Source organism: Lontra canadensis, unplaced genomic scaffold (assembly GCF_010015895.1).
Source record: "Lontra canadensis isolate GAN:19392208 unplaced genomic scaffold, GSC_riverotter_1.0 scaffold68, whole genome shotgun sequence".
In the NCBI taxonomy this organism is placed as follows: domain Eukaryota; kingdom Metazoa; phylum Chordata; class Mammalia; order Carnivora; family Mustelidae; genus Lontra; species Lontra canadensis.
The window spans coordinates 4,934,659-4,951,139 of NW_022631062.1; the positions used below are offsets into that span (position 1 = coordinate 4,934,659).

General features: G+C 50.5%; 1 protein-coding gene across 5 annotated transcripts in view; it reads right to left on the minus strand.

The window, feature by feature from the left end:
- WWC3 (WWC family member 3) overlaps nt 1-16,481 on the minus strand; it is a 107,583-nt gene that overhangs the window by 26,033 nt on the left and 65,069 nt on the right. For all 5 annotated transcript variants that reach the window (XM_032880219.1, XM_032880217.1, XM_032880220.1 and 2 more), the window contains 3 exons: nt 14,594-14,740; nt 11,704-11,777; nt 763-1,005 (listed from right to left, as the gene is read on the minus strand). In XM_032880219.1, coding sequence (XP_032736110.1) covers nt 763-1,005; nt 11,704-11,777; nt 14,594-14,740 — 464 coding nt within the window. The remainder of the gene's footprint in view (nt 1-762; nt 1,006-11,703; nt 11,778-14,593; nt 14,741-16,481) is intronic.

The window sequence follows — 16,481 nt, forward strand, 5'->3', positions numbered from 1 at the left end:
GGTCACATGGGTGATCACCCCGGGGGGGCTCTCCAAAGCTCAGCGGGTCCCCGCAGATACACTCCTGACAGCCGCGAAATGCGGAACAGAGCCGGCCTCCGACACGGCCCCGGACCGCGCGCGGCAAATGGAAGGCGGTGGCCCGGCACACGCCAAAAGGCCGGGCAATGAGGATTCGGGCTGCCGGCCAGCCTCACCCCTCCGACGCCCGCAGACAGCCCGAGACGGGCCACGGACAGGCGCCTCTGGGAGCGGGCAGGCGCCAGGCCGCCGGCTTCGTGCTGCCGCAGAGCCGGCAGCTCCCGGGGGAGGCCCAAGTGGCAGACGAGGCGAAGGGCTAGCTCGCCACCACGCCGGCCGGGCCAGCAACGGGGCTCCCTCTCCGGGCCCGCAGCCTGCCTCCCAGCCTCCTGCCGGCAGTCCCGCAGACAAGGGGAACGCACCCCGACGCTGGGAGGGGGGGCGCTAAGCAAGGGGCTCCCAGCTCCCCTCGCTGCATGCCCTCCTGGTTCCGAACAGGGAATGGGAACCGCGGGCACCCGGGCAGAGCTGGCACTGCCGCAGCAGGGAAGGCGCGCACTCCCTCCAGCGCCCGCCTTCCCTCCGCTCCACCAAGAAACACTCCAGGCAGTCGATGCCCTGCGTCTTAACGACCAGGACCAATCGAGGGTCACGGGCTAGTTCTCCGAGTTCGCATTTCTGGTTGGACCTTGCCGGGACACTGAGTCCCGCCTGCTCCCGAAACCACGCAAGGCCACCCACCTTTCCGTGGCGCCCTGCACCGACGTGGCCCGGGCGCGCTGGATCTCCTCCTCCAGGCGCCTCCTCTCCGCCTCCAGCCGCGCCACGTCTTCCGCAGGCCTTCTCTGCTGGACGATGAGCTGCAGCTCCTGGAGCAGGGCTTCCTTCTCCTTGATGAGCTGCAACCGGTCCCTGTCGGCCTCTGCCAGGCCGGGCCATGACTCGTTCTCAAGCTGGGCCAGCTGTTGCTGGATTGTCGAGACTCTGCAAGAGACGGGCCCGGAAAGATTCATGAGGTCAACATAGCATCGCAAGTTCTCCACGCCATCGCACAGATTCTGGAAACTCCCTGTGCTGAGTAAGTACAGAAATTATTGCACTGAGTGAACCCTAAATGACAAAAAGAAAGCACGTGGAAACGATGGATGATAAAAGGAACGTGTAGACCCTCTGCATCGCCTGCCCCGGTCTAGGCGACTAGGGATGGCAGTCAGCATGGCAGGCCTGCCTCAGAGGACGGACGGGAAGGCTGGCTCCTCCACACCCCAGCCCCATGCTGTTCCGATCCCTGCTTTCCTCCACGGCACTGACCCAGAGCAGGACAGAACCAGCTCCTCTCTCCCCACCTGCCATCATCAGGAGCTAAACACAGTGGTAGATCCCCGAGGGATGCTTCTGGCTTCCTGCCTGCTCTGCCGGGCCTAACTGGCAACAGCACCTGGACGGGAGAGCAGTGCACCCAGCACAGGGCTCCGGAACAGAAACCCCTGAGCGCCCGGCGACCCACGCCACCTTCTGCGTGTTTGCTTGGCACACAGGCAGCGTGGCTTTGTGTCCTGAGTTGTCGCCAAATGCAGATTAAATGAGATGGATGTGGCTTATATTTTCAGAGCATCCTTTCACAGGTGGAGGAGAAAGGTTTCAGCCCTTCGAGTTTAAGTGGGGCTGCCTAGGAGGGCTATCTGTTTTCAGACAGAAATGAGGGACGCCAGACTCCCCCTGAGCCCAGCGCTGTGGAGGGCAGATGCTGGCGTATATGCCCCAAAAACAAAACCCAGGGACTCCTCTCGGGTCACAGAGAGCTGTGACGACAGGGAAGCAGCAGGGGTGCACGGCCCTGTAGCCTCTAAGACAGCGATTCTCAAAGCGGGATCCCTGACTGGCAGGCAGCCTCGGCGTTACCAGGAGCTTTGTTACAAATGGAAACGTGGGGTACCGCTCTAGGGTTGTTGAACACAACACTCTGGGGATGGGGATGGGCAACCTGGGCTTTAACAAGTCCGCCAGATACTTCTGACCCTCACTTCAGTTTGAAAACCTCTGCTTTCAGGCAGCCCGGCCTGGCCTGCTGGATCCTAACTGGCCGTGGAGCTCTTAGGGGCCTGCATTAGGCTCCCAGCTGACGATCCTCACTACGACAGGAATGGCGGGAGCACTCCTGCCACCACCCTGTCCCCTGCCCCAGACACACAAACTCATTGAAGCTGGCATCCTGCCCACTAGGTCTGGACCTCAGAATCCTTCTCAGTGCTGTGCTCCCTGCAGATACCACCAATCAGTGGGGGCTGGCCCATGTGTCAGAGCCTGGGGGCCGGCCCCGCGGCAGCTCAGGCTCCTCTCGAGCTAGACATGAGCACGGGGACTGGGCAGCCTGGCTGGAGCGCTGGGTAAGACGCCTTCTTCAAGTACCAAACCCATCGAGGAAACCAATGGTAAAAACAAATAAAATAAAAAAATAAGAGTAGGGGCGCCTGGTGGCTTAGTCAGTTAAACGTCTGCCTTCGGCTCAGGTCATGATCTTGGGGTTATGGGATCAAGTCCCGCGTGAGGCTCCCTGTTCCGAGGGGAGTCTGCTTCTCCCTCTGCCTCTTGCCCCTCCTCCCTGCTTCTGCGCACTCTCTCTCTCTGACTCAAAGAAATAAATAAAATCTTTAAAAAAAAATACAAGTTATAGTTTAAATGGGCACATTTACTCAAGTCTAATTCCCCAAGAAGGTAACGAAAACAGTTGAACGTCAGTAGCTTTATTAGGCAAGTTCTTTTCCAACTTAAAACTAATTTCCTGAAAATGTGTTGGAAAATGGTGCCAGATCATGTCACTGAAAAATACTGCTGGCAGAGGCGGCTGGCCGGGACTGGGGATCCAATGCGGGCCGGAACATCCATGTATGTCTGATTAGTGTAATGAAAATTCATGGCAGTCATATAACTGAAGCCCAAGGAAAACATACTCCGAGTCGGCCCATAAATAAGTTGGTGCCAAATCAGACATTATACCCAATGAAATTTCTGGAACGTTCTACTGGAGATCAAGACAAGTCAAGAGTAAGGAATGAATGTGAAAGAGAAGAACAACACTGAGCAAATCCATTGTGTCCTCATAATTTTTCATGTCATTTATCCGAACAAGCCGCAGGAAAGCCTCTCTGAACCCAGCTGTATTATTCTGTAACATATACTAATTCTCATTCACATGCTACAAGCGCCCACGTTTTTAAAAGCACTCCCTGTGAGTTTTCTGAGGTGTACAGGGGAGGTGATGAAGATTTCACGTGAGCCGGCCCGGTGCTGGTCAGCTGCCGCTCTATAAGCATTCAAGTTGCCGTCGGGGGCAGAAGATGCAGCCCTAGATAATCCTCCTCTTTCCAGGCAAATTTCAAGTCATATCCACTACCAGAAAAACAGAATGCGGAAAGAGAAGAATTACAGGTGGGAAGAGAGGCGAAGGGCCAACTTCAAAAGGTCTGTCCACCAAAGGACAAGACAAATAGTACAGTGGCCCAAGTGACACCCAGTGTACTGTGACACTGCACAGCTTACGAGACAAGTATGCACAGACACACGGCAAGGGACCACCTTGGCAGAACAGACAAGATTAGGACGAAACCGACTTCGTGTGGCCCACCCAGAAAAGCTGTTCGGGCTGTGCTGAACACGGGGCAAGCGTTTCTACGCTGAAGAGGAGTGCTTGTTCACATAATTAAATCTCACAAGGATGCAAATGACTGCATGGTCGCCTCAGAGCTGTGAATCTTGAAGAACACGGATAGATATTGCCAAGTGCCACTTCCTTCCTACAGCCACACTCCAGATGCAGACATTCGGGGGTGATACACATACATCCTGTCTGTCTGCACTGGAAGCCAAAAGCTCTAGAAGGATTCCTTCAGTGACTTCTCATGCATTCACCATGGGACAGGCAAGCCGGCTTTGCCTGTGATGTAGTGTGCCTCGTCTACTCTGCTGCCGGCCTGGAAACAAGCCATCTGCAAGGACGACACTTCATGTGTCAGTATTAGCGGAGGATATATAACCTCTTGCAAATGCCTTTAAAAGCTTTAAAATGTATGTTCGTGTGCTCATGACAGAGAAGAAACAAAAGCAAATCCTTAAATCAAGCATTCAGGTTTCATATTTATTATGTGATCTCCAAATTCGATCCCCTGAACAGGTTTGATGCAGGCAGAAGTAAAAGAGGAGTCATTCTCCCTCACAGTGTTTCCCCGAACAGGTTTTCTGCTACAACCCAGGCACCATTAAACCATGAATGGAAACCTGCACTGATGCTGCAGAAACTACTGAGACCCTCACAATTCACACGGAAATCCTAAATGTGATTTGCATTTTTACTGTAGAAAATGCACTTCTAATACAACACAGTTTTGAGGTATATTTTATATATCTAAAATAATCCTTAATTATTTGAATTTATACCTAAAGTCTGCAGTCTACCATATAATTTTGCGTGTTCCTAAAATATGGCTGCTTTCTGGAAGGGAGACGGAACTCCAGGCAAGCCACGGTCCCATCTGATGGTTATGAGACATGGCAGGACGGCAAGGCCACATTCTGGGACACGGTGTCAGCTTCGAGACATGTGGCTTCAGATTTCAATGGCAGCTACAGATTTGATACTGCTTATGTTTTCTCTCTTTAGTATTCTTTTTGTAAATATCCATGTAAGCGAACAGCAGAAGTTCAAGAAATCCTCAGCTGAGATCGAGGTCAGGTGGGTGATAAAATTACTGACTGAGCTAAATGTCGAGCCGATTGGAACCCTAACACGACACTGATTCCTGACAGCGGAGGAAGAGCAGGACCCATCCTGGCAACACATGCTAAGACACAGAGAAACTGGGTGGGCCAAATGTTTTGTTCCTAGCTGGACTTTGAGTGTTGCTATGGAAACAGCTACAGTTTGTGCACAGTTCTGGAACAAGTGCTCTTAGGTTAAAAATAAGGAACGATCTGTGTCATCGGGATTGGTTCAAGCCGTGTTCTTCCAAACTGGCTTTGAAAAATTCTAAAATTTTGGGGTGCCCAGGTGGCTCAATTGATGAAGTGTCTGCCTTCGGTTCAGGTCAAGATCCTGGGGTCCTGGGATCGAGCCCCGCATCAGGCTCCCTGCTCAGCAGGGAGCCTGCTTCTCCATCAGCTCCTCATTCCTCTCTCATGCTCTTTCTCACTCTCTCTCAAATAAATAAAATCTTTAAAAAAAAAAGAAAAGAAAAGAAAAATTCTAAAATTTTTAACCAATAATGTGAAAATATTCCAATCATAAGGTCTGCCTTGAGAATCCAAAGTGACTTCCCGAAGGGAAACAAAGAAGCACTTGTTTGGTACATTTCACATGAGCCAGAGTTGAAAACACAAAACCAGTCACCACGAGAGTGGCGGTTTGGTCTAGGGAATTCTCTAGCAATCACTACCACTTGGAATTATGAGTCCCACTTCCACAAACTTCCTTTAGATCTGAATACATCCTGATACTTCTCGTTGTCTAGAACACTGCATGTTGACAATTTCACGACTCTGAAAAACCATCTCAAATCTAGATATGCAAGGGAGATATCTCTGAAATACATACACACCCCCTCCCACCCAGCTTAGAAGTGGTAAAGCCCAGGAGGTTTTGCAGAGGGTAGGCAAGCTGAACTTCTCGTGGAGGAATGATCTTCCCTAATGTCACATGTCTACAGCGGGGTGGTGGGGACGTGAGGCTGTCCTGACCACGGCTCCAAGGTGTGGCCAGCCAAGTGCCTTGCCAGCTGCAGCGGGCAACCGTGTGACCCACAGCCGAGCAGGTTACAAGCCAGGCGCTCACTCGCTCACCAGATCGAGCCAGATCTAGAAAAACTTCAGTGACTAGAGGCAAAATCGAATTACTCCACGGGGTCTGGAAAGGTGCCCTGCAGCCACCTCAGGGGAGCAGAACCCCAGGTGCCCCACAGAGGGCACCGCGATCAACGGCCTTGCTGGACATAGGCTGGGGCTCTGCCGACAAGAATGCTCCACAGACATTTTAAAGCAGCTTCAAGTCCAATGAGAACAGCAACTCATCATCAAAACTCCAGATCCGCCTTCTAAGTGATCCTCGGCCACGAAGTGGGCCTCTGAGAACTCTCTCTTTGGGGCCATTCGCCTCCTTTAGGCTCCAGGGAGCACCATTCCCGTCACACGCCACACACGCCACACAAGCCCCTGCGACTTGAGGAAGGGGGAGGGGCTGATGAAGGGCAGCCGACTTTTTATTTTCCCAAGTAGAGATTTTGCAAAAACCTACTCACATCAACTATCATCATCATTTTGTAAGAGGAAGGTATTTTAACAGGAAAAAAAAATGATCAAAACAAGAGTTCTTTAAATGGAAAAAAAGCCCATCCGCATGATAAAAACCCGTCACTGCACTCCTTTTCCCTGTGCACGGACTGCGGTGGAACAGGGACACTTCGGGGCAGTGCTTGGGAAGGAGGTCGGTCTGTCCTTCGCCCTTTGCCAGCATCTCCTCCATCGCTGTGGATCCCTGCAGGGGAGTATCTTCTGAGGTTTTACTTCCTCTTCTCTTTTCTGCTCACTCCTAGCCAGGCTCTCTAGGACTTTTTCTTCCCTCCTCCGGCAAACTTCACTCTCACTAGGCCAATAGCTATGGGACTTTCTTACGATTCAACCGTGAATTCTTTTCCTTTTTCAGTGCGCGCTGTCTCCCAAGGTGAGCTCTGCCACCCCGTGACATCAGTATCACCTAGATGCCGAAGATTCCCAGACTGGTACCTCCCCCTGCCCTCTTGGACATCTCCCCACTGGGACGGCTCACACTGAACATTCCCGACTCAAAGGTCCTAGAATGCCCAGCAATTTCAACTCCTTTCCAAGGCATCAGTGGTCCGCCATGATGCGGTCCTGCCTCCCTGCTCGCAGCCTCTTCCATCCCCATCCCCGCTCCCTTTTGTTCTGCAACTACAAGCCTGTCCGGCTGCCGCAGACCAACCCCCCACCTCCTCGGAGACTTGAGATCGCACAACTTTCCGCCCTGATCCCTGCTCCCCAAATGCACAAGCACCCAGAATCCCAGCATCCTTCAGGGTGTAGCGCCAATGCCATCTCCTCCAGCACCCAGGAAGAGAAATCATTATAGAAAGAGTCAAGATCACAAGCCTCTTCAAATGTCCATGAAGGCCCAAGAGCTGTAAGCTGAGCCTGGTGTGATTATAGATCCTGAAATGGAGAGACCTTCCCTACCTGTTAGATCCCTAGAGACAGGCACATCTTGATGCCTTTTCTCTCCTCAGCTCAAGGGGAAGTACCTCAAGGCTCCCATCAGGACGTGGGCCTTGGGGAAGGGACCCAAGAGCACCACCGTCCGCCTGGAGCTGCCCTGGGCCCCCAGGACGCCTTCTGTCTGCCCACTGCCGGAAGCAAGGGCCAGACAGCAAGTGCGACCGGACGGGGCTTTCGTCTACTCATCCAATAGCTATTCAGTGGTATTCAGCTACTGGAATCACAGCAATGACCTAAACAGACAAAACTCCCTGCCCTTGTGGGGTTTACGCTCTCGGAGGGAAAAACAGATGATAAAACAGAAAACACGCACGCAGAGAATGGGTTAGGCGGTCACATTTGCTGGGAGCATCGGGGTGACAGGGGCGGGAATTGGGCATGCTACTTCACTCCAGATGATCAAGGAAACATCTCCAACAAGGGGACCAAGAGGAGAGCAGAAGCCACCTGACCGATTTGAGACAAAGTATTCCACCGGTAGGAGAAGAAACAGCGAAGGCCAAGAGCACGGTGCGGGTGTCCTTGTGCTGCTGTAACAGAAGCCCACAGACCCGGGGCCTTCAAACCGCACACATCATCATCTTAGAGCTCAGAAGTCCAAAGGCCAAAATGGGTGGGCAGGGCTGTGATCCTTCTAGAGGCTCCAGGGAAGAATCCATGGCACTGGCATTTCTCAGGGCTGCCCCCAGGCCTCAGCTTGTGACCCACACCTCTCTGATCTCTGCTTCCCTCCTCACATCTCCTTTCCAGACTGTCCCTCTTCTAAGGGCCCTAGTGATGACACTGAGCCCTCTTGGGTCATCCAGAACTATCACCGATCTCGAGGTCCTTAACTTAATCCCATCTGCAAAGTGTTTTCTGCCACGGAAGGCAACGCAGCCACCAGGTTCTGAGCGCTGGGACGTGAAAATCTTGAGCGGGCCGTGATTCTGCCAACTCTGGGCACTAAGTCAGGAGTGTGCCTGGCAGGCTGGAGACCCGGTGTGTCCGTCCATAACCGGGCAAGGGAGGACACGGAAGGGAGTGGGCTAACGCCCAGGGTTAATGGAAAACTGGCTCCTCACAGTAAGGATTTAGAAGCAAAAGCAGAAGGCCAAGAGTAAGGTTTCTCAGCTGAGGCACTACTGACACCCTGGGGGGCTGAAGTCTTTGCCGTGGGGCCACACTGTGCATTGTGGGCTGGTCGGCAGCCTCCCTGGGTTCCGCCCACTGGCTGCTGGCAGTACCCTGTCGCTAGTCCTGAGGACAGAAACTGTTCCCTGGGGAGCAAAAGCAGCCTCCTTCAAGGCTTGAGAGCCATGTGGAACTGGGGAATGACAGCATCTAACATGTTTTGAAAGGATCACTTGTCTAGAAAAAAGAATTCAGGCCCAGCAATTAAAAGAATCAAAAATCACACAAAATGATGTTGAACAGCACGAGGAAATGCACCATTCACACCAGGGAGAAGCACATGACAACTGAGAGAAGGTCTCTGCCTGTTACTCTAGTAAAACTGACAAAGAATGAAGATGTTTAATAGGCACTGGTGGCAGTGCAGGGTGGCTAAGTCATTCTGGAAGGCAATGTGGGGTTATCTATCAAAACTTTCTTTTTTTTTTTTAAGTAGGCTTCATGTGGGGCTCGAAATCAGGACCCTGAGATAAAGACCTGAGCTGAGATCAAGAGTCAGATGCTTGACCAACTTAGCTGCCCAGGCGCCCCTCTGAAACCTTTCAACATATGTGCATTAAGATCTGTACATTTCATCGCTAAGTATCAGTCCGAGGAAACAGTCATTTCTGCGAGGCTGGGGCCTGTGAAGAAATGTGCGTTGTTTGTGAAAGGGAAGAACGACACCCTGTCTAAGATGCCTGTGCGCGGAGGGAGGGCTGTGCACTCTAAGCCAGGTGCCCATCACATCCTCCATTTAACTACACGGGCTTCCTTTATGCAAATGTTTAGGTAAAAGCCTGGAAGGTGTCACACCAAACCATGAAGGGTAGGAAGCAGGATCAGAGAAGGGGAAGTGGGTGGTCTCCGCTGTGTGCGCCTGCGACAAAAATAATGTACTCGTGTACTATTTTTATAATAAAGACAAAGAGGAAAACAAAAGTGCGCACGCACACGCACGCACGCACAGCCCCAGCAGGTCCTGGGGTAGGGTAGCGAGAGGTCGTCACCCACAGGCAGAGCCACTGATAGACCGACATATTCTTGTTAGCTGGGGAGGAGTTTATCTCCCAAACAGGCTGAAGACCATACGTCATCGCATCGCATAAAGCACACTGTTTTTTCTGAAATGTCCAGAACAAGGTCAGGTACTGCACAGACAGGAGTACAATCTCCCATTCTCCCAGCAGCTCCTCTGCCCCCTGCTGCGGGGTGCGGATGAAGCCAATGGGGTCACCCGCGCATGGCGGTCAGCAGGAAATCCCACGGGGATGGCCCCGCTGAGGCACCACAGTCCTCCAACCGGAGCAGGGGTTCTCGGCCTCGGCACTGGTGACGTACGCGGGTTCGTTCTCTGTGTGGGGCCGCCCAGCACGCCGTAGGATGCTGAGCAGCGGCCGAGCAGGTCCCCCAGAGCTGTGACAACCAAACCTGCCTCAGGACGCGGCCAGAGTCCCCTGGGGGTAAAGTCCCCTCTCCCCCGCTCTGCCCGGTGGGAACCACTGTGCTAATGGGAAAAGGAAACAGCACGCTTGTGCAAGCCGATCCAGGACATCTCCACGTGGGTACCTGATATTTAAATGTGGCCAAGGGAGCCCAGAACGGCATTTCTGGCCCACTGGGGTCCTGCCCCCTCCACCCCCGCAGCTGCGTGCAATTCCTAACAAGGTCCTGGTCATCCTGAAATAGCACTGTCGTTTAAAAGATGCCCATGAAATGCAGTGTCCTCCCCTGAATAATTTTCTTAAATATTTGCCTTTTCACCCAAATGTCTTGTCTCAACATTTAAAAGGTTACTCACTGTGTACCCATAGTACCTCTAGAAAACAAAGAAATCACTTGCTATGTTTAGTAAATGTCACAGCAAAACACGTAACAATTATGTTGCAAAGCATAGCAACCAACTATTTTCTGCATTTTAATACGACACAGCAAATTCCAGCACCCACACTGTGCGGTCCAGCAGAAACATGCAAGAACGAGCAGAGGCGGATTCCAAGCAGACAACGGCCCCTGAAAGACAGCCTCAAGCTCAGGAGAAGGAAGGCACACAGGGCACACGGAGAACATGACCACAGTGATAAGCGGCACGGCTGATTGCACTTGGCAGTGGTCCGTGTGGAAACGTAAGGCCCAGCCCAGACACGAGGTGAGAAGCCAGGAAGAAGCGGGGCTTCGAGCTCTGAGCAATCAGATAGCCCGTGTCCGCTCATGCTGGCCTCCAGCACGGAGTCATCTGATACGATTTTGTTGCTATTTTTACATTTTCTAAAAAGGCAACAAAGTGGATTTCCAGACATCATGAACGATACAGTATCCGCAGCTGACCCAACTATCTCATTTCCAGAAAGGACCCCCTGACCCCACCTGGCACTGCGCTCCGTCGCCCCCACCCTCTCAGAAAATAGTTCACATGTGACTAAAAGATGTTTTTTTGAAAAGACATGCTTCATAGCTTCCTGAAGCACATATGTGGAAATAATTTGGTTTAAGGCTCTTTTCAGAAGACATAAAAGAGAGAGAGGGTTTCTAGCAAGGGGACCCGAAAGCTAAGGCAGGGTCAGAATACGGGAACCAGGGTCCTGCGAAGGCGGGGAGGAACATGACATGCCACAAATCTAGCCTGCCTGCAAGCGTTCCGCACTGCCTCTCCATTCTGCCCTTGTCCGATGCTTAGGGCTGGGAGGGGGGACAGAAAGACAAATTCTGAACATGTACAGACAGGCTCAAGTCTCCATTCTCCAAAGGCGGATGATTTACAGCGGAAGTCAACAGAAAAGGCTGGGCTGCCGATTCTCTCCACCCCAGTCCCGCAGCTGAGGAACTGCGAGCACCTGCTGACCTGGTCCTTGTTAAACTGTCTTTTAAACCAAGATATGTGACTGTTTCCATTAACCTCTGCAGTTAGAAACGACATATATAAAAGATAAGGCGATTCGGTTGAAGCAGGTCTGAGGGACGGCGGCTGGTCGGGAGGCAGGGAGGGCGGAAGGTGCAGACGGAAGCTGAGAAGTCTCAGTCTTTTTTCAGTCATGGCTTCAGAACTGTCCATAATAGTGAGAATCACGCATTTGAAATTTTGTCATGGGCATTAAGAGCCTTACCCAGAAAGGAAGATCATGGATTTTACATTCTAGCAGACACTGCTTTCTGATATAAAGTGGACAGTCCCACCCTGGAGTTCCATAAAACCTCTTTCCAGGGCAGAAAGGAAGGAGGCAGAAGGCGAGGTTTGAGAAAGGAGCTTCTTACCTCTTTCTGGCTTCTTCATACTGCCAGTTTAGCCTGACGCGGTCCACGAGTCTTGTTTTATCATCAAAGACAAACTTTCCGGAACAGAAGGAAAAAAAGGGGGAAGAGACATATTAAAGACATATTTTCAAAACAGAAAATTCATTTAAACTTTCAGCGACAATGGACAATATTTTAATCTGTCTTTGCATTTCCATTTCTCAAGGGTCTGGAAGGAAACACACCCAACAGGGCTCGCCCGCCACCCTGGCTGGTGGAAGCGGCAAGTGGAGCTGGGAAGACTTTGCTTCCCCAACACTGGTGGATTTTTTTTTTTTTTAACAGTGGAAGTGTATTCATCTATTGTGTAATCCTTAACAACAACAACAAATTAAGTTTAAAAAAATGGGGAATTATTTAGTAGAAGTTGACACAAAGGCAAAAATATTCATCCCATTTTGTACAGTACGTTCTCTTGTTCTTCAATGAATGCAGAAGAATGTTCTACAAAGTCGCGAGATCTGAAGAAGGCGGACTAGCTGGGTGAGGCATGGGCTACAGGCCTCCTTCGAATGTTACGTAGCATGTTATAGAACTGAAGGTCAAAAGGAAGGAAAGCAACGTGTGGTCTGATGGGGCCCGTCACCCCAGGAGCTGGAACTGAACCGTGGCACTCTGACGTGATCACTAGCTGTGCTTAAATATTTTCATACCAATTATGCTGAACTAAACAAATTCCTAAAACAAAACCAAAAAGACCTGTATGGGAGGTAACTATAGCTCACCTCGGTTACCTCTTCCTTCATTCGTGGAAACATACGACACTAGTTCATTAATCAATTATCTCTGTAGATCTGACCTTACCTAGACCACATGTTATAGCCACTAAGTCTTTTTTTATTTTTTAAGTAACCTCATGTCAACAAACATTTGAAAATATTATTTGAATGACTAGTGCTAAATGTATTGATACCAGTTTTGATATAAGTCAATAGGAATTTCTTTACATCTTTATTGCTTTGAATGAGGGACGGAGCGAGCATTCTCCAGTGAGATGGGTCACCATTGTGCACATTTTAACAGCCTTGTCCAAAGCTCTTCTCCATGGTTTCCTTAACATAAATATCTTTAGGCTATAACATCACAGCTCCAGAAACTGTCCACACTAGAAATGGCTACTTGTCACCTCATCACCCTGAGACTCCTGCGACTAATTCCTCATCGAGACCAAGAAATGTCATTTCTTAGAACCTCTTCTCGGGTACCTGGGTGGCTCAGTTGGTTAAGCCACTGCCTTCAGCTCAGGTCATGATCCTGGAGTCCTGGGATCAAGTCCCACGTTGGGCTCCCCGCTCCGCAGAGCTTCTCCCTCTGACCTTCTCCCCTCTCATGCTCTCTCTCACTCTCTCTCCCTCTCTCAAATAAATAAATAAAATCTTAAAAAAAAAAACAACAAAACCTCTTCTCAATGCTGTCCATAGATCTCTAAGGTCTGTGTTTGCACTCTTGAGAACAAAATGGACATCTTGGTCAAAAAAGGAGAAACCTACGGCCCAATGGATTCAACAGGCTCCTATTTCACGGTTCCAGTGTAGTCCTATAGCACGGAAGTGAGAACGAAGTCAGTTGCACAGATGTCTACATGGTCCCCAATGGTCTCTGCCTCTTGGGACTCACCCCATGTGAAATTCCCTTGAGAATGCCCTAGGGCCGTGATTTGACTGTAACCAGTAGAATACAACACATGACGGGAAGATGATGGGAAGCCATTTCTGTGATTCCATTATAAAAGATGGTGACTTCCATCTTGCCAACAGACTCTCTCAGTTTACACACTTTGATGAAGCAAGCTACTGTGCCGGAGAGGTCTGTATGGTGAAGAAGCAGAGCCCTCTGTCCAGCAACCTATGAGGAAGTGAATCCTGCCAACAGTCATGTGAGCTTCAGAGTGGCCCCTTCCCCAGTCGAGCCCTCAGATGAGACCCCAGCCCTGGGTGACTCCTCACTGGCAGTTTCGGGAGAGCCCCTGAGGCAGAGGATCCCACCCAGACTCCTGAGCTATGGTGTAAGTCTGAGATAATAAAGGCGTTAGGTTCTGGAGTCCCTGGGTGGCTCAGTGGGTTGGGCCACTGCCTTCGGCTCAGGTCATGATCTCAGGGTTCTGGGATCGAGTCCCGCATTGGGCTTTCTGCTCAGCAGGGAGCCTGCTTCCCTCTCTTTCTCTCTGCCTACTTGTGATCTCTCTCTGTCAAATAAATAAATAAAATCTTTAAGATGCTAGGTTCTGGAGTAATTGGTTATGCAGCAATAGCCAAACAATCCAGTTTAGCCTTTCAATACACTTTTTTACAAGTGCATGATGTAGTGGAAAGCACAGATGTTTAGGCCTCAGAGATGTCAATTCAAACCCAGGAAGACCTGCCTCTCCCTGGCCACATGACCTCAGGGGACTTGGCACCTCGATCCCCTCGTCTATCAAAAGGACATGGAGGGGTGCCTGGGTTGGCTCAGTTGGTTGGGCAACTGCCTTTGGCTCAGGTCATGATCCACTCAGTGTGGAGTCTGCTTAAGTTTTTCCATTTCCCTCTACGCCCCCCGCCCCCGCACTCCTTCTCTCTCTGAATAAATAAATCTTAAAACACACACACACACACACACCTAAACTCAATTCTCAGAAGGAGTCTGCTGTTTTAAAGAACCCAAATCACAAGGTCAGAGGTAATAAGCAATTCAATTGCCTTCCAGGTCATGGAGTCTTCACAGCTGGATTTTTCCTTCAAACATAATGGCACAAAAGGGAAAACATTTCTGAAGAGAAAGTGGCCAAAATCAAATAAATGAGTGATGGCAGCACAAAAGCAGCTCTTTTCTGTCCTGGCACCCCCGGCTCGTGCCCCCGTTCTTGGCGTACCTCTCCAATGATGTCAGTCTGAGACCCAGCATCGCAGAACTGCTGAGGTAAGGAATCGCCGAGCACACCTGGATTGTGAGGGAAGTCTTGCGGAGGGTCGCTGAGAGAAAAGCTATTCCTGAAGCCATCAGTCAGCTTGGCCAGGCTCTGCAATAGAAGAAAACGAGTTATTTGAGTTCTTTGTGTGTGATAGAAACTTTCTACCCCTAACCAATGTGAGGCGATGGGTGTGTTAACAAACTTTATCGTGGTCATCATTCCACCTTCTATGTGTATAGCAAATCATCAGGTGGTACGCCTTAAATTTCTAAAATTTTATCTGTCAATTGTACCTCAATAAAATGGGGGGGGCACTGCCATCCAAAATGTTGTATCGATAAATGAGTCTGACAGATGAATGCCTTGAGATTTCAATACACCACACAAAAGGAAAACCACTCCCAGGTGAGGTTTATGTATTTTTAGAGCCTGATTTTTCAGTCGTAACTCTACATGGTTAAGAATCTTCGCATATGGATGTTAGTGTGCCAGAAACTAGAGTAACTGTATCTCCTTGTGTACATAACTCCTTTGGGTGGAAGTAAAAAAGAACTCCGATTTTCTACAATTTTCTAGAAGACTCTGGAATATCTCTCTCTCCAGCAGACGTTTCCATAGACACCAGAACGCGCAGGTGCAGCATGACATGCATAGCTGGCTCTGGATCCAGACGAAGGCATGCTGGAATGGGCCAATACTGTTAAGGTCATAAAAGAACAACTTCTTGGATTTTCCTAGAGAAGACGTTGCCCAGGCCTCTCCCAGGAGCTTCTCAAAGAGGACGTTGGGGTCTGGAGCTTCTTACGGAAATTCTATATCCAGCGTCCCCGGTGGGGAACCCACTTGAGGAAAGTGGGTGGCTTGCCCCAGCTCAGCACACTTGGAAAGGCCAAGGCAGAGAAGTTAGTTTAACCTCCTGGGGCAAGTCCTCCAAGCCCTCATGGTGGATTACCACCTGGTTCACCCCCAGAGTTTGGGCTTAAATGGGAGATGCCCATTTGTCCAATGCCGCCCTCAGAGGCTGCAGTCAGTGGCAGGAGCTGTTCTTGCCACCAATGCCTGGAGAAAATCTAACCGTTGACCATTTAACTCTCGTGACCTGGGAGGGCACCTGAAAATACCGATTGGTGGGTCGCACCTCCAGAGCCTAATCCAGCAGGCCTGGCGTAGGGCCCAGTAACAGGCAGTTGAACAACCACTGTGGGGACACTCCACAAGTCTCCTGACCTTGACTTTGGAAGCACTGCCGTGCAAGGCAGTTACGTGTGCACCTGTCTCCTTTGGGCCACAAGTCTGAGCTCTCCTTCACATGTCCTTCTGCAGAATCTAGACACACGCCTACCAGGCACTCAGGGTGTTGAGCAAAAAATGAAAGCCGTAACAGAAGCCCCGGAGTGCACCCCAGGACCAAGTCAAAATACCAGTGCACCTCCACATGTAAAAAATCAAGGTTTTCCTAAAAATACCCAAATCCCCAGAAGTTCAAGGGGCCAAAAAAGAAAGCAGTAGAAAGCTCCAACGATCCCAGCCACATAACTAAAATCTGCCCACGAGCTGGAATACTATGCGGCCACATCGAGGAAGGCAGAAGCCCGTGCGGACACATGTGGAAAAGGGGACAGGGCATTAGGGTCACGTGAGGAAGCCCCAGCTTCCTGTGGGGACAGTGGAACATGTGCTCATGCTCTCCCGTGTCTGTAAAAATGCTGGCAGGCCACCCAAGAAGCTAACAGAAGTAGTTACCGGGGATGAGCAAATGGGGTGGCAGCAAGACTTCTCATCAGACTTTTTAAATTATTTTGATTATTGAACAATCTGTGTCGCCCATCGTTATGGCTTCAACTATTTA